The 19,051-nt window shown below is 44.2% G+C and overlaps 2 protein-coding genes across 2 annotated transcripts in view; one reads left to right on the top strand and one right to left on the bottom strand.

Moving 5' to 3' along the window:
* LOC148502450 (uncharacterized) overlaps nucleotides 1-19,051 on the bottom strand; it is an 87,882-nt gene that overhangs the window by 27,254 nt on the left and 41,577 nt on the right. The window lies entirely within an intron of this gene.
* The window catches only part of LOC148502451 (uncharacterized), a 43,807-nt gene that overhangs the window by 8,164 nt on the left and 16,592 nt on the right, over nucleotides 1-19,051 (top strand). The window contains exons 6-7 of the mRNA XM_088449883.1: nucleotides 83-203; nucleotides 5,301-6,013. Coding sequence (XP_088306009.1) covers nucleotides 83-203; nucleotides 5,301-6,013 — 834 coding nt within the window. The remainder of the gene's footprint in view (nucleotides 1-82; nucleotides 204-5,300; nucleotides 6,014-19,051) is intronic.

The raw sequence follows: 19,051 nt of genomic DNA, 5'->3' as shown, positions 1-19,051 counted from the left end.
AAAGCATTTTATATTTTATTGGGTAATAACTAAATCAGACAACACATGAAACTAACGATTTACATATGTACATGTAATTTAGGATAAAACCCTGAATATTGTGGCAGCTGGAATTATATCCGAGGTCAATAGTGGAACAGACTGGTATATGATGGGTGATCAGCAGTGTAAGGAGGAGGAAATCCCTACAGATATCAGCACAGGTGAGTGATAATCACTGAGAAATATGTACATATTCATCCATTTTCTACTATTCTAATAGTAACATGAAAACATACGCAGTGACATATAATAGTCTGATGTAGTTTAGGGGGTATAGTTACTAAAGTGAGAGGTTTTAGAAGTAGAGATGTTGCCCATAGCAACCAATCAGATTTTACTTAATATTTATCTAGCCCCTTCTAGAAGATAATAGCTAGAATCTGATTGGTTGCTATGGGCAACATCTCCACTTCTAAAAATCTGCACTTTAGTAAATATACCCCCTAGGACTCATAGAAACATCCCGCCAACAAAATTCTGGTGGTCAAACTGTCCAATAACAAGCCCCACGTTATTTTGATAGGCAGGCAAAGAGGGCAAATTGCTTTTATTTTTCATCATTAAGGATACGAAATGCACTTGTAGATGCACTTGATTAATTTACGTAATCGCAATAACCGTTTAATAATGGTTATCATAATCTGTAATATGATGGTTTGGGGTGTTTTTTTAGTACTTTTTATTATGAGCATTTTCCCAAAAAGTTTTTCAAAATTGCTAATTGCAATGTACAGGTATTACCACACACATACCATCCGTGAGTAGTTCAGCTGTACTATAAAATGATCTCCTCTGTCTGGTTACCGCCTGATACAATTTAATTAAACTGTTGGTGTAGCCTGAAAATCCTGTGACACTGTCATCTGATCATCCAGAGCCAATCAGCAGCTTCTCAGACATTCTACAGTCTGATGTCACTGTTATACAGAAGAGTAACCTTTCATAATCCTAATTTTCTTTGTCACTCATACTCTCTCTCTCCCTCTCATCACTCTCTATCTCTTACTCTCACTGTGTCACTCTCCCTCCATCTGCCATCAAATATTATCTATCTCTGTCACTCGCTCACTATTTCTCTCACACTCTCTCCCTCCATCTGCCAACTAATATTGTCACTCTTTCACACTTTCTCTTTCTGCCTCTCTGTGACTGACTCTCTCTCTCTGACACAGGGTGTGATTCAGAGCCGGACGCTATTTGCGCTCGCTCGTTCAGAAAAAGTGGCTGGCTATTTAAATTGACCGTTTGCTCTTTGCGGTCTGTTGACGCCTCTATGTCTGAACGAGCGAACGAAACATGCGAACGTAATTTTGTAAAAAACGCCCCCTGGCCGCTCGCATCATACGTCATGTCTGCTATTTATTAGATTAATCGAGTACATCGAAAGGCGAATGAACTGCTCGCTATTCTTGTGGTAGCATTTTCCTGCCGCAATCATGCGAGCAGTTCAGACTAAAAGACAACCAACTGACGTGGTCGATGACGCTGCTTTGTTAATTATGCACACCCATTAAACGCCCGTTTTGACCGTTTGGCACGCCTGCGTTCGGATCTCTACTCCCCGTTTTCAAGCACCTTCCCGTTACCACCCACAAACGCCTCACTCTGTCACTCAAATTAGCAGGCATTCGCTATTTTGCGAGCACACGAATTTCGACCTCAATGACTGGTTCGCGCATGCTTACGAGCGGCTCTGAATGAGGTCCACTGTGTGACTGACTCTCTCTGACTCTCTTGCTCTGTGTGTGACTCTCTGACTGTGCGACTCTCTGTGTCTCTCTCTCTTGCTCTGTGTGTGACTCTTTCTGTGTGTGACTCTCTCTTTCTGTGTGACTCTGTGTGTGACTCACTCTGTTTTTGTGTGTGTCTCTCTCTCTCACTCTGGCCCTCATTCAGAGTCGATCGCAAGAAGCGATCACTCACTCTGAATGAGGGCGGGCACTTCTTGTTTTGAAGTGCTGCCTCCAGGTCGCAAGCTAAGCTGTGGGTTACCACCCACAGCTTAGCTTGCGATCAGGGTGATGGTCGCAATGGTCATCACCATCGCGACCATCGGGGCTTACGACCAGACCCTAAGGTTGGGTCTGGGCTCTCGTAAAGCCCCAGGGAACTTCCTGCTCTGTTTGAGCAGGAAGTTCCCCACTGACATCATCAATGATGTCGGTGGGGCCGCCCCCAAACGACAAGCGTTCTGACTGGAACACCTCCGTTTGGCTGGGCACGCCCCCGGCCCGCCCAGCAAACTGGGCGAGCTGTCACTCAACATTGACAGCTCGCCCCGTGTGCTACCAGACCCCTAGCGACGGAGCGCCCGTCGCTAGACGGGTCTCGCGCATGCGCACGACGGAGCCGGCTCCGTCGCGCGCATGCTCTGTGGGGACCATTGACCCGGTTGCGACCGGGTCTGAATGAGACCCTCTGTGTGTGACTCTCTGTCTTTCTGACTCACTCTCCCTCTCTGTGAATGACTCTCTCTCTTTCTGTCACTCCCCCTCCATCTGCCATCCAATATTGTTCCTCTCTGTCACTCTTTGTCTTTTTCTGTTACTGTCTCTTTATCTCTGTGTATCTCTGTAACTCCCCCTTCATCTGCCATCTTGCTTGTCATTTTATCTCTTTACTTTCTGTCTCTCTCTCTGTGTCACTGTCTCTTTTAGTCACTCTGTCACACCTTCTCCCATCTGACATCCAATATTGTGGTGATCTATAATAAAAATACAAAATCTCACCCTGGTCTCGCAGTCACTCACGCGCACCTCAGGTGCCCCCTCTGTCTTGTCTCTGTGACCCGCAGAGGGTTTCTGCACTTGGCTGTTTTTCGCACCTGCTTGTCTACCTCATTGGAGTGTGACATCCCTTATATTCTCTCTTTCCTGGTGGTTTCCCTTCATATTACAAGGATACATTTACTGCTGCCACTGTAAAAAATAGTCACACATTGGCCCATCCTCTCTGGAAAGTGTCCAGACTTCTTGAATGCTATTTTGTGCTGGTCCGTCTATATTTCCTCTCTCTCCTGTACCTTACAGTCTGAAGCTGCTCTATCTGAAGCCCCCAATGATCTTCAAGCTGCCAAATAATAGGGTCCCATATGCTTTATTAATCCTTCCAGACTCCTCAGCTGCCTTTCTCTACTGCCTTCTCATTTGAACTCTGTTATGCTGCCCATCCATTACACGACATAGAAAAGACAGGACGATTACGACATTGTAATCGTGCTGTCGTTTCTATGTCTGTGATGAGCCTGCACCGAACGAGCAGTCATTCAGTGCAGGCTCATCAATCATCTGGTAACATGCTGAACATGACGTTATCGTCAGGTTGACCAGCTTGTTTGCCCGATGATAGATGTCCAATACGACCAGCGTGCACGCGCATTGCTGGCCGTACTAGACATTAAACTGCACGATTTGCGGGCGATTACCAAGCGATCGAGCGTTATCACTCAATGGCTAGGTTTAATCGCCTAGTGGATGGGCAGCTTTAGTGTAACGTGCAGTGTCCTCTTCCTACCTCTCTATGTGCTCCTTTATCATTTCCTTCTATGGCTTTCGGGACCAGTGTGAGATTGCTGCTAACTTCACACTATACTTCCCTGGGCAAGTGTAGGATTGTCTGTGGTGATGGTCCCTGAGTGTTCTGTGACCTGGTTATGACCACCACTGGTTATGAATCGGCTGTATACTCTTTATAGCTACACTTATACAGATCTTCATGACTGGACTGTTAATCTATCTTTATGCTAATAACACTCGCCTATCTGACATCTGTGTACATGGACAATGCTGTTACTACTCCCCTTTGGCGGCTCATGGTCTACTACAGGCCTGGCCAACCTGTGGTTCTCCAGCTGTTGTGAAACTACAAGCCCCACCGATCAGCTGGGACTTGTAGTTTCACAACAGCTGGAAAGTCACAGGTTGGCCAGGCCTGGTCTCAGACTTATTTGTCCTTCTTTCCTTACATCCCCATCTCCAAGAAAATAGTGTTACTTTTGCATCAGAAACATGTCCGTCACCAATCCTTACCTATACTAGAGACACTACACAGCAACTAAAGCCTTAGTGGTCGCTGCTGTAGAGCCCTCTGTAGTTCTGCCCCTTCTGATTTCTTTCTTTCAGCATCATGAATCCCCCCGACCTGAGCACATTGCCATAGACTTTATAGATCAGCCATTAAAGGGCTGTTGGCCTGTGACTCTGGGATGTGTGGCGCCAATACAGCTGCAATGCCCAATAATGATCCTATCCTATGAAAATCAGTATTCGCAGGATTATAATCGCGTGTCATCGACTTCCAACCACACTAACAAGCTGCAATGGAACCATTGACCCACGCACTGCGCTTGTGGGACCAAAAGGTCCCATATCTCACATATCTCTTTACAGAGAAGAAGCAGGCAGCACTATCGACGAGACGTATAAACATATCGTCTGCCAGAGTGGGGGAGTTAAAACTCCCCTCTCTGGCGATCCCCGGCTGAGCACACAGCGCATCAGCCTAGTCTCTCTTCCCGGCCGGCTCCACTGGGCATGTGCGAGATCTCTTAAACATTGCGAAATCTCACATGCAGCCCGGAGCTGGCAGCCGGGGACAGTACTGTGATGATAGGGCGACGACAGCCGCAGCTTTTGAAATCAATAGCTGCAGCTGTCGGAAAGGCCAGTGCATACATTGCCCAGCATGTCGGCGCGCTATCTTGTAGATAGCAGCACCGATAATGTCATTTACTACCCAACCCCACAATAATACATAGGGGAGAAGGGGTATGAGCGCACATAACGTGCACTGATACCACTCCTCCCCCATATCACCCCTTCATACATCTCCCCCATTGCCTCATACCATTCCTGCTCCAGAAAGACCTGAGTAGCGATGGAGGGGATTGGGAGGGGTCCCGTCTATATGAGATTCTGAGCTCTGCAAAAGGGGATCTCTAAAGAGAATTTCCCTCTTTGTACAAATAAAGCAGGGGTTCCCAATCACGGTCCTCAAGGCACACTAACAGTCCAGGTTTTAAGGATAGCCATAGTTGAGCACATGTGACTTAATTAGTACCTTAATTATTTTGATTTAACCATCCATGCTTAAGCATGGATATCCCTAAAACCAGGACTGTTAGTGTGCCTTGAGGACTGAGGTTGGGAATCACTGAAATAAAGTGATGGGAAAAGTAACTAATACTTCTCAGATTTTATAGAACTCTCCGCTATCATAAGATATAAGTGTTAGAGACCAAATTCTTTTTTTCCCCTCAGGTGGACACCACAATGGGACTACCTTAACGGAACAGCACGATTCATCTCAAAACTGCGAAACAGAGGCAAATGACACCACAGAAGACGTTAGAGATGAAAAAAACATTACCTCAAATATACATCCATTACTTCACAGAATAGGTGTGTCATGTGATCCCTCCACACATGGGGGATGCTTGCCAGATAATAGAGGAGGCTGGGACATTTTTGCTTGTCCTCAATGTACAAAGTGTTTTACCCAGAATGCAGATTTTATCAGACATCAGAGAACTCATACGGGGGAAAAGCCATTTACATGTCCTCAGTGTTGGAAATGTTTTGCACATAAATCAAACCTCATCACCCATCAGAGACTTCACACAGGGGAGAAGCCGTTTTCATGTCCAGAGTGTGGGAAATGTTTTACTCATCAGTCAAATCTTTTTACACATCAGAAGACGCACACAGGTGAGAAGCCGTTTTCATGTTCTGAGTGTGGGAAACGCTTTACACGGAAATCAAGTCTCACGGATCATTGGAGAAGTCACGCCAAAGAAAAATTATTTTCCTGCTCTGAATGTGGGAACCGCTTCAGCCGCAAATCATCACTTGTTGTACATCAGATAAATCACAGGCAGGAGGAACCTTTTTCATGTCCTCAGTGTGGGAAACGTTTTGCAGTTAGATCAGCATTTGTTACACATCAGAGAGAGATTTGTCGTTCTAGCCCCTTTGTGTGATTCTCTGCCCCTTCAGGTCTGTCCTTCTGTTGTGTGTACCCCACACGTTTCTCACCCCCTCTTCCTGTTCCACAAGAGCATTCTGGTTTGTATTGTAGTGTAATGAGTGGATTGCACACAGGGATACAGAGGAAATCCTCGGTGGGCCCCACCTATACCTCTAGGGGTCAGGTTCCAGACCATGCACTTAAGTTAAACATTGTTACTATACTATAAGAGAATCAGTAACTTGGTGAAGCAGTATTATGGATGAACTGGGATGCTGGGTTTGTTTTCGTCTTCCCTACACCACGATTCACCCTCCTGCCAATCAAAGTGAGTGGTCTAGAAACAGTCCAGTCCCCTCCTTTATAAAAGGGCCATGTTCTTTGCACGTTCCCCTGTAATGGTTGGCCAAGTCCCTTTATGGTGGCTGACCACACCCCCTCTGGTGGCTGGCCACACCCCTTGAATGTGGCCCCCATCCACTGCAAAGGCTGGTGGGACCCTTATGCCCCACAATGATTGCACATGTTACTCCTATGCAACTCTTTAGTACCAGGCATAACTGCCGCTTTATGAAGATGTTTCAGGCTTTAAAGATGTCACTTGGTGATAGCAATAAATATATATATTTAAACTGTAGCCCCTAAGAGTAATTCTATAAAATGACTTAACCTGTATTTGTTGCTTAGATACTCTGTTAGAAAGTATATATATCTCCTTACTCTATTTTTAATAGGAAACCTGTTTGGAATGTAAAAAATGTACTATCTATCTATAATGTATATTGTTGCCATCCATGCTATTCCCATCCAATATGGATTGTAGTCAAATATGCTGCATAAACAGCGACACTCAGTGACAAAAAAATAGAATATTTACCAACTCCTTAAGTCGACGTTTCAGTGTAATGAAACATTTTCTTGAGGGCAAATAACGATGCATGGCACTCACCTTATATAGTGCTCCTCTTCACCAAGAGCTCCAGCGAATCACACCGGGCGGCATGGCCGTGTGACATCACACCCATGTACCCGTAACCACGGTAACCCAGCCTAACAGTGTATTTAATACAAGAGCTCCTAGTATATGTAAATACAATCTTCTACTAAACTTTAAGAAAACAGCTCAATGTGCATTAGCGCTCCTGCATGTAGGAAAAGAAATATAAAGCACAAGATAAAAATCCTCCAAAGTATGAAAAATATACTACAGGTTGAGTCTCCCATATCCAAATATTCCGAAATACGGAATATTTTTAGCATGACTGAGATAGTGAAAACTTTGATTTTTGATGGTTCAATGTACACAAACTTTGTTTAAGGCACACAATTATTAAAACTAAAGTATATAATGACCTATAGACTGTGTGCATAAGGTGTATATGACACATAAATGAATTTCATGTATGTACACACACTTTGTTTGAGGCACAAAATTATTGAAAATATTGTAGAAAATTACCTTCAGGCTGTGTGTATAAGGTGTATATAAATCATAAATGCATTCTGTGTTTAGATATGGGCCCTATACCTAAGACATTTCAATATGGTATGCAATTATTCCAAAATACGGAATATTCCAATATCCAAAATACCTCTGGTCCCAAGCATTTTGGATATGGGAGACTCAACCTGTATGTGTGATACAATAGTGACCTCTACTGGGGAAACTAGAGAATGAACTAGAGTATAATTGAACACAGCTGTAAAAATTACAGCATTACTAGAATAATATAATAATAATAAACACAAACATTGATGTTATAAGAAGCATTGAAGGCCCATAGTTTCATTCAACCCTTTAGGGGTTAGAGAATTTAGAAGGAAGATCCACTTCGCTTCTCTCTGCAGTAGTAATTTACCCCGGTCTCCTCCTCAGAGTGGTGGAATGTGGTCAATGATTATGTGGCGCATGGAAGTCAGTGATTGGCCAGAGCTGGCAAAGGGGCGGGCCACCGGCTGCTCACTAGAACATAAGGGGATGGCTGCACAGGTTGATGATCTGTGCATCTCCATCCTCCCTATGAACTGGCGCTCTGTCTTGCCAATATAAGACTTACAGCAAGGGCAAATTAATGCATAAATGACATATTTCCTACTATGAAAAAATATTAACCATTCTCTCATTCAATCACATAATACATTTTAACAACCCATTTTAAATAGCAATTAACTCACAGGGGGTACGTCCGAAAGAGGAGTTTGAGCAAGCGTGCACACACATGGTAATGACATGGTTGCCATGTGACGCATTGTGCCATTTTCACCCATCCTCTGTGCACCAAATTGCTGTATTTAATATCAAATAGCTCTGCATGGAGCCCTTTGTCTTTTATTATTAGTATGTTATTATTCTAACAATGAATTCATGGTGTCCCTATGGTCCTCTTCCTGACCATTGGTTGCGATGGCCGCAGTAATCGCCCTTACTCAGAATGGACAACGGAACTGCTCAACACAGGCCCTAGCCCCGGCACTCCAAGAAAATAGGGACGTCGCGCCCCCAGGAAAGCAGGTTGGCTCCTCTCATTCCCTGCCCCCAAACGACTGCGGCTTTGGGGAACTGCAGTAGAGAACCAGCGCATGCACAATACAGATCCTGCACATGCATCGGTCTTCTAACATCAGAGATCATACATCTCTGAATTGGGCCCGCAATCCATTAAAGCAGTGCTTCCGCAGGGCACTTGCAGGGGTGCCATAGGTTGGTGGTTCAGGACAAAATCAAATGTGATAGGCAAAACCAGTGCTGATAACTACCAATCATAAAATATATAGACAAACAGAAGCACAAGCCTGTCCACCACCACATAACTGAGCCTAAAGGTGCCCATCCACTAGAAGACATGAAAACGACTGTGACATTGTAATCGTGCAGTCGTTTGTCAGTCTGTGATGAGCCTGCACTGAATGAGCAGTCGTTCAGTGTAGGAACATCAATCATCTGCAAACATGCTGAACCCGATGTTATCGTCAGGTTGTCCAGCATGTTTGTCCGATGATAGCATCGCTGGTCGTTTTAGACATATTTGCAAACGATTTATGAACGATTGAACAATAACGATATTGTTAAATCGCTCAATTAAATCGTCAAGTGGATGGGCGCCTTAAGGATTACATGTAAGCACAATTTATTTAATTTTATTTTATTTTTTTTCTGAATTTCTCAACTTTTGCCCTAGGGGTGCTGTGAAAAAATGCTGATACTCCAGGGCACCGTGATTCATGAAAGTTTAGGAACCACTGCATTAAAGAGACACCACAACATTTACTAATGCTGGCTGGCTCTAAATAAATTAACATGTTTTTTATTATTGACTCCATCAGGACACCTGGACCAGCCAACCATTTAAAATGCTAAATGTTTCAAATAATTTCCCACACACCTGGTTGGTTGGATGGCTCAACCATTTACTAAGCAGATCTAGTAGCCTCTAAATGTAACACTCAGGGCCAGATTAACAATGGGGCAGATGGAGCTACAGCTCCAAGCCTCCACATAAAGATAGGCCCTTCATCGTGACCGCATGATTACCAGCTTCCTAGCTGGCCACACAGTCGGCCATGTATCGTAAGTATTTAAATTGTCTTTTTTAGTTGTCCCACAAAATTATGCATTTTGTCTAATTTTTATGTATTTAGGGAGATATTGATGCTGATAGTGTAGGGGGTGTACACACCAACATGTCTCTGGCCACACCCGCACTGCACTGGCAACACCCACAGAGCCCTGGCCACACCCACACTGCACTGGCAACACCCACAGAGCCCTGGTCACACCCACACAGCACTGGTCACAGCTCTTCTCAGTATAGACCCTTGAACATTTTCAGCCCCAGGCCCATGTGGTCCTTAATTCAGCCCTGGTAACACTGCTGCGGTTACTGATTCAAATGCATATTCAGTTACCCTGGGAATTTTGGCCTGTATACCCCGGGTGTAATTCACATCATCTGTCCCACCATGATATAAATAATGCACATTCCTATTTTACATGTTAAACCAGAGGTTCCCAATAGCGGTCCTCAAGGCACCCCAACAGTTCAGGTTTTCAGGATATCCATGGTTCAGCACAGGTGGTTAAATCATATTGACTGAGGTACTAATTCAGTCACCTGTGGTCAAGTACAGATATCCTTAAAACCTGGACTGGTAGGGTGCCTTGAAGACCGAGTTTGGGAACCTCTTTGTTAAAATATATATATATTTTTTTTACAAAAAAGCTGTTTTCAAATAGTATTCTGTGTCTAATTGTAAATGGTTTACACTTTTGATTCCTATCAGCTGTATATTGTTCCTACAGACAGGTCCAGCACAGCTAGACAGTAACAGGGGGTTTATTCCAATTTGTATTACAGCAGCTCTGAAGGGGTTGTGTACGGGAGATCGACATGCACTATGCTGGGGCTGGATCCTTGCACATAAATGTCCTACATCCCAAATGATCTGGTGCCCTAAATGAGCTGGAGTCGAAATGTTTATACTCCGATATCTGTACCCAAATGATAGCTAGCCTTCTATGTGTCTTTCCCTAATCTCCTCTTCTATTTTAGGCAAGAGACTATGGTTATACAATCAGGAAATCTTGAAATAACAACAAACAAAAGATTCTAATCAAAATATTTGTATACTTGGCCTTGATTAAAGGTTAACATGTACAGTCAGGTGCATAAATATTGGAACATTGACAGAATTTTCATATTTTGGCCTCTATTCACCACCACAATGGCTTTGAAATGAAACAAACAAGATGTACTTTAACTGCAGACTTTCAGATTTAATTTGAGGGTAATTACATCCAAATCAGGTGAACGGTGTAGGAATTTCAACGGTTTCTATATGTGCCTCCCACTTTTTAAGGGGCCAAAAGTAATGGGACAAACTAAACAATCCTAAATCTAACTTTCACTTTTTAATACTTTGTTTCAAATCCTTTGCAGGCAATTACAGCCTGAAGTCTGGAACGCATAGAAATCACCAGACGCTGGGTTTCATCCCTGGTGATGCTCTGCCAGGCCTCTACTGCAAATGTCTTCAGTTCCTGCTTGTTCTTGGGGCATTTTCCCTTCAGTTTTGTCTTCATCAAGTGAAATGCATGCTCAATCGGATTCAGGTCAGGGGATTGACTTGGCCATTGTATAATATTCCACTTTTTAGCTTTAAAAAACTCTTTGGTTGCTTTTGCAGTATGCTTCGGGTCATTGTCCATCTGCACTGTGAAGCGCCGTCCAATGAGTTCTGAAGCATTTGACAGAATATGAGCATATAATATTGCCCGAAACACTTCAGAATTCATTCTGCTGCTTTTGTCAGCAGTCACATCATCAATAAATACAAGGGAACCAGTTCCATTGGCAGCCATACATGCCCACGCCATGACACTACCACCACCATGCTTCACTGATGAGGTGGTATGTATCATGAGCAGTTCCTTTCCTTCTCCATACTCTTCTCTTCCCATCACTCTGGTACAAGTTGATCTTTGTCTCATCTGTCCATAGGATGTTGTTCCAGAACTGTAATGTCTTTTTTAGATGTTGTTTGGCAAACTCTAATCTGGTCTTCCTGTTTTTGAGGCTCGCCAATGGTTTACATCTTGTGGTGAACCCTCTATATTCACTCTTGTGAAGTCTTCTCTTGATTGTTGACTTTGACACATATACACCTATCTCCTGGAGAGTGTTCTTGATTTGGCCAACTGTCGTGAAGGGGTTTTTCTTCACCAGGGAAATAATTCTTCTGTCATCCACCACAGTTGTTTTCCGTGGTCTTCCAGGTCTTTTGGTGTTGCTGAGCTCTCCGGTGCGTTCTTTTTAAGAATGTTCCAAACAGTTGATTTGGCCACACCTAATGTTTTCGCTATCTCTCTGATGGGTTTGTTTTGATTTTTCAGCCTAATGATGGCTTGCTTCACTGATAGTGACAGCTCTTTGGATCTCATATTGAGTCGACAGCAACTGATTCCAAATGCAAATGTCACACCTAGAATCAACTCCAGACCTTTTACCTGCTTAATTGATAATGAAATAACTAGGGAATAGCCCACACCTGTCCATGAAATAGCTTTTAAGTTGATAGCCCCATTACTTTTGGCCCCTTAAAAAGTAGGAGGCACATATAGAAACCGTTGTAATTCCTACACCGTTCACCTGATTTGGATGTAATTACCCTCAAATTAAATCTGAAAGTCTGCAGTTAAAGCACATCTTGTTTGTTTAATTTTCAAAGCCATTGTGGTGGTTAATAGAGGCCAAAATATGAAAATTCTGTCAATGTCCCAATATTTATGCACCTGACTGTAGGTTAGCCATCTGAATCCAGTCAAGAAATGCCAGTCTTCTAGCCAAGAGTTTTAGTTATGTACACCCTGCTCACGACAGCCTTTCAGTAAAAGATATTGTAGGGCACCGGCAACTAAGATCCATTGGAGAGATTTCCCAGCTATGTCTAGCTGGACTGCTTATATAGAAATCAGAGCATAGATGGCAGCATTACCCTACTTAAAAGAGCAATATGGCCACAACAGCTAGCCACCTGGTGGATGATGGGTCTGTAATATTAGTTATATATAATGGAGTAGAAACAGCACTACTACTTATATTGTAATGTATGTATTACTGAGGGCTGGTATGTGAGGTCTCATGGTTGTCTTTGTAACTTTTATCTGGAACTTTTTAATACTGCTGAAGTCTCTTGGTCAACTGTAACATTGTCAATGGAAGATGATTTACAATCGTGTTTAAAGCTATAATGCCAACGCGGTTAGAATGCTTTACGTAACATTAGAATAGTGTCGGCATTCTCCTGTCAACGTCAACATTTTAAAATTGTTGCACTTTTTGGTTGTGTTTATACATGCTGTCACACGTGAACTAAATGACAGGGGTTTTATGTACTGAGGCCCAACTATATAGTGCTCTCGGTATGTGATGACACAATCCCAATATGCATACATATAGGCCCTCACCTCAAAAAGGGGACAAAGGTAGTGAGCAATATAATACAAATGGTAATCCTATTCAGCAACCGTGCACAGAATATAGTTAAAAATAACAAACACTTTATTGCCTAAAAACACAAATGATCTTCCTAGTGCAAACACAAGCGAATAACACAGCAAGGTGCAGAATGGCCACAGAATTAAATACAGTGGAAATACTTCATGTATAACCGACCATCATCTCAGGTTTTATGACAGCCATGTCCAGCCCTAAGTTCCTAGTTCCCACACTAAGGGGTCTATTTACTAAGCTTTGTTAGGAGATAAAGTGAACGGTGATAAGGTGCCAGCCAATCAGCTCCTAACTGCCATGTCATAGGCTGTTTGAAAAATGGCAGTCAGGAGCTGATTGGCTGGCACCTTATCTCCGCCTACTTTATCTCCTAGCAAAGCTTAGTAAATAGACCCGTAAACCTATGTGACACTGCCTATGTTCATGTATTTTGCAATAGGTCCAATGCCTTCATCAGGGTAGCATGCTTGCCAGTGCCAACTGTTCCAGTCGTGGCGGGACACTGCTGATTTACTAGTTTCACTAAAGTGGGCAGAGTTGCATCCCAATGTGGGCATTTCTGGTGGATCGGAGTGAAGCGTGTCAGATCAGGTTTACATTGTCCCGATTTCTTATATTTACATAAATGTTAGAAAAATATAATCCATACTCTCCAACTGTACCATTTTGGCCGGTACAGTACAGTATCAGCCAAAACCTCCTGCACCGTTTTGTACTGGTTTACAGGAACTGTACTGGACAACGCTCAATCCCAAGACTGTCTTGTCTGAGCCTGGTGTAGCCATCTTTACAATGGGTGAATTCAGTAATCAATACATTAAAGAGGTCATTCTGAGTCGGGCGCAATACTTGTGTTCCTGTAAGTAGATTTTTTTGTTGTGCCTGCCTCCAAATGTGCATGCGTCCCACGGTGTGTGCGCACAGGTTCACAGGACCGATTGAGCCACACGGACACCTGGAGGTGGCTATTCAGATGCAAAAAGATCTTCATGTCTAGTCATGTAAAACATGAAGTGGCTACTAAAAGATATCGCTATATATTACATCACATCGATGCGATATATAGTGATGTGTAGTAGCCATTCATGTACACTTACCTGTCTGATGTCTTCGGGCGCTATCCTGCCAATCCGCGATCGTTGGATGCAGTGAGAATACATATCGTGAGCCCTATACGTCTGTATTCTTACGGTGCATGCCCCGGGATCCGAGAGCAGCAAGTCATGTCAGACCTGCTGCAATGGAAACTGGGAAAGGGGGGCAGAGCCAGCGCAGGGTGCCAGTCAGCAGGGAAGTAGCTCTGTTCGGCTTGCGGTGCAGATAACGGCATTCTCAGATGGCGAATCTGTACCACAGGAGAGGAACGGAAAGCCGAGCTTTCCGTACCTTCATGAATCGCACTCACCATACAATAGTATGGTGATGCGATGCAGGCAAGGAGTGGGGGTGCTGCTGGAGAAGTAATACACTTCTCCACGGTAAACTAGCTCCATGAATAGAACAGAGCAGAGAAGAGCCCTGATTTCAGCTAAACAGGGCTCTTCTCTACTTCATGAATAGACCCCCTTGCGTCTTATGGGAGTGTCTCAGGAGCGATTGCAGATTCAGATGCTTAATTGCGTACATTGGAGGCCATACTCTGACGGAGGTTCTGCACCTAGGCCCTCATTCAGAGCCGCTCGCTATTTGCGGTCGTTCATTTTCTAAAAAGGGGTGGCTATTCAAATGAACCGTTCGCACTTTGCGGTCTGTTCACGCCTCTAAGTCTGAGCGAGCAAAACATGCGAACGTAATTTTGAAAAATATGCCCCCTGGCCGCTCGCACCATACGTCATGTCCGCTATTTATTAGATTAATCGAGTACATCGAACAGCGTATGAACTGCTCGCTATTCTTGTGGTTGGTTTTTTCAACCGCTATTTTGCGAGCAGTTCTGAGTTAAAAAAAACCAAGTGACGTGGTCAATGACGCTGCTGGATTAATTATGCACTCCCTTAAAACGCCCGTTTTGACCTTTAAGCACGCCTGCGTTCTGAATTACACTCCCCGTTTTCAAGCACCTTCCCCTGTTACCACCCACATACGCCTCATCCTGTCACTCAAAGTAGCAGACATTCGCTATTTTGCGAACAAACGATTTTCGGCCGCACTGACTGGTTCGCGCATGCGTATTAAAATCCGTACGCATGCTCAGATGAGCGAACATCGCTCATAACGAACGAGCGGCCGCTTACGAGCGGCTCTGAATGAGGGCCCTAGTGCGGCAAGTCCCGATGGCCGCAACTTCAGATACGCAAAGTGGACGTCCCTGGTGGACGGCTCCGAGAGGTTTGCCCACCCTTCCGGGAGGCTGGGAGGGCCACACGATTTCCGGGAGACTGTTCCTGGGGAGTAGGCAAGTATGGGGTGTACCAGAGGCTCTGTACTGTGCCCCGATATCTGTACCATACACGAAAGATTTTCCCAATCCCTACCTTTCACCTGCTGCGTACGAAAAAAAAAAAAAACACGAATTTACTCTGGGAAATCAATGCGAGTTTGAATTTGGATTGCAAAATGGAAATCGCTGCATGAGTTCGGTAAATACCGATGGTCTTGCCATCGATGGCAGAGATCCAAAGGTTCTCTCTGTCATCGCTAGCATACTAAGTAGGTTCCCCCCCCCCACCCAGCGGTCGGGAGCTTAGCCCCGCCCCCCGGCGCCCCCTATTCTATCTGATTGGCCCGCCGAGCAGCAGGGGGCGAGATGTCGCGCTTGCGGGAGGAGAGAGGAAGCGAGCGGGCACCATAGGCTAGTGGTAGTGTGACGAGTGCACAACAACCCCCCTGCTGCAGGGACATGACACAGCGGATATAGGTAAGTGGGTCCCGGGGAGAGCCCCACGCCAGGCCCGCCAAGCCGACGTCACCTACCACTGTTGTCACATCTGGCCAACCAGCCTCAGCCCGCCCACTTCCCCAGCACCTCTGCCAATCACAAAAGGATCTGCCTGTGACCGACAGGGCAGACACCCAGGGGCAGGTACATACAGTACACACAGGAGCTGCAGATCATATATATATACAGTGTTCCCACATATCTATTATATCACATACATTAATATATATAGTGTTCTATAGCCTCATTATATTTCTGCTTTGCATACTGTATCTCTATTTATCTCATGTAAATATAACATGGGACATGCTAGGAAACTGGGCAACTTTCCCCTTTTTTGGGGTCTGCTGTATATGTGGTTTATGAAACTATTCAGAAATGGCTGTTTCCAAATGGTTTAGGAAATTTTAAGGTTCAATGCAATTGTGTGTTAGGCTAATGCTGCAGTATGCGGTTCTCGAGTTCATAGTGGCGCACTCAGGGGGGATTTCCAGGTGCCCTGAAGTCTACATCCACCACCACCACCAGTTGGATACCACCTCCAATAAACGAACAAAAAGCAAACGCAGTAAGAAACGCCTGCAGACACACTGAGAAGTGGTTTCCAGTTAGCCGGTTCCCAGTTATCCCACCCTCCCACAGAGAGAAACGTGGAGAGAAACATATTCAATTAGATGTGAAAAGCCATTTTCGGCGAAAAAGCTTCACCGGTGACGTCATTTCGCCAGCGAAAACTTATCCCCGTATTCAATTCCAAAGACTTTTCACCAGTGCGGAAAGTCAGTGCATTGGAATAGGCGAAAAAGATTTGCCTATGAAAGCTGGCGGAAAAAAGTGCAGAATTGGGGTTTTGGGGTGCAAACTTGCGGGAACCACCCTGCACCATTGGGACAGCCCTCCAAATGTATACCGTGTCAAAGAAAAAGTTAAAAAAAAAACTTAAGAACATCCCAAAAAAGTACTTTCAATTTGGGGGGGGGGGGGGAAACAAAGTTGGGGGACAAACTTAAAAACTAGCGAAATAGACTCCGGGGGGGGGCGGTCCCCAAGTACGCCTCAGGTGTTTTTAAGAGTGCAGGTGCTTGCGGAAGGTGGAATTTTAATGTTTTTTAAAACTTCACATTAGCAACTTCAAAATATGCTAGCACCCATTTTCGTGTACCCCAAATTTTCTGGGACTAGTTATTTTGAAGAAAAAATATTGCTTAATGCCATTCTTCACCACTTATGCAAAGAAGCTAATAGCAAGCGATTGAGAGAACTAAAGTACCCAGAATAGCTTTATTAGGGGTACTAGTACATCCCTATAGTGATCCCCTATGTTAGTGCAGCTTTTCGTGGGGTACAGACTGTTATCCCCATTTTTGACAGGACTTTTCGCTAGTTCCGAATTCACCGGGTGCCGTTTTTGCCGCTTTGTAATTGAATACCGGGATAAGCAGTGACGCGCGTGATACTTTTTCGTATGGAAAACCAGCAAAGACGGCAAAAAGTCTGGCATGCGAAAAGTACTCGACTTTTCGCGGCTAATTGAATATGCACCTAAGTCTATGAATTAATTTGGTGTACAGTCTGAGATTTGTTTTAAGCTGCCCATCCACTAGGCGATTAGACCTACCGATGGAGCGATAATGACGGTCGTTATTGCTCCATCGCTTGGTAATCGCCCGCAAATCGGGCAGTAAAAGGTTAAAAACGACCAGCGATGCGCGCGCCCGCTGGTCGTTTTTAACATCAATCATTGCCCGAACATGACGGTCAACCTGACGTTCGGGGATGATTGATCTGCATACACTGAACGTTCAGTGTATGCAGTTCACCCAGCGGGAGACGACGGCATCGTAATCGTGCTGTCGTCCCCCGCATCGTTAAGTGGATGGGCAGCATTAGTCCACAAAAGCATATTTCACACCATCATTGTAAGTTTTAAGGTGCGATATCGTTATCGTTCAGTCGTCCACTTTATCGTCCATTTTTAACACCAAAATGATGAACGATAACGACGATGCACGTTCCCGCGGGTCGTTCGTCATTATTGTTCATCGAGTAAACATGCAGGCCAACCTGATGATGTCGTCAGGTTGCTGCATGTTTGGGAATGGGGGAGAGAGCCCGGCGCTGAACGATATCGTTAATGATATCGTTCAGCGGGTGTGCTCAATGTCATGGAGGACATTGAGCACACCCTGCCGGGGACACACTAGTTGATATAGCTCAGGGAGCATATCGTCTAGTGTGTACGCTCCTTTAAGGTGCATACACACATAATGATTTTTTGAACGATTTAACTATAACGACATCGTTATCGTTCAATCATTGAAAAAATTGTGTGTTTCTGAGTTATAACGAACGATTATCGTTCATGCGCGTTCCCGTTTGTAGTTTATTCTGACTGACCAGCTGAACGATTTTCATTAAAGGAAGATACAAAAATCGTTTGTAGTTCAAAAAATCGTTCATTACACTTTAAAAAATCTGACAGATAATCTGACAGAAAATCGTTCATAAAATCGTTGGTAACAAAATCGTTGTGTGTGTATGCAACTCATCAGAAACAATTTGTCTTCCATACTTAAATAATAGTAAAAAAAAAATAGCATGAACATGCTAATCTGTGCTTAAATGACGAAGAAACCATCAGTGACAATGGAGCACTCGCAAACAGATAATTACAGTCAGTTCGCTAGTGCCAGCAACCATCACAATCATCAGCCGCTATTTGCACCTGCCCATCCACAAACTATACGGCTTTCCCTGGTGTATATCCGCCTGAGCCCCAGTCTGCAGGTATTAGCAAATTGAACTGACACACCCTCACTGTACTTGGCATGTGTTAGGACATCCCTGTTCTGTCCATCTAGGGGCAGCACCAGAATGCAATGTGTATGTGTGGAGATATATATATTTAAGCATTCATTATATTATTGCAGCCTGTACATATAAGTTTAGGATGTAATATGTACAGTAAAACCTTCTCTTATATATAATTTGAAAAAAATGCAGTGGTTCATTCTAGCTCCCTGATTCTTTCACAAGCCGTCCAGTTTCTCTTTCCTGCCTGGGGTGTCGCTCTTTGCTCTGGTGCTTCTAGCACACTTTGGCCTGTATCTCAGCATCAGATTAGTGTGCTAGAAGCACCAGAGCAGAGCGCGACACC

The sequence above is a fragment of the Taudactylus pleione genome, unplaced genomic scaffold (genome assembly GCF_031769625.1).
Source record: "Taudactylus pleione unplaced genomic scaffold, aTauple2 ptg000497l, whole genome shotgun sequence".
NCBI classification, from domain to species: domain Eukaryota; kingdom Metazoa; phylum Chordata; class Amphibia; order Anura; family Myobatrachidae; genus Taudactylus; species Taudactylus pleione.
Note: the sequence above shows the minus strand (reverse complement) of the source record. Positions and strands in the feature narration are given on the sequence as shown.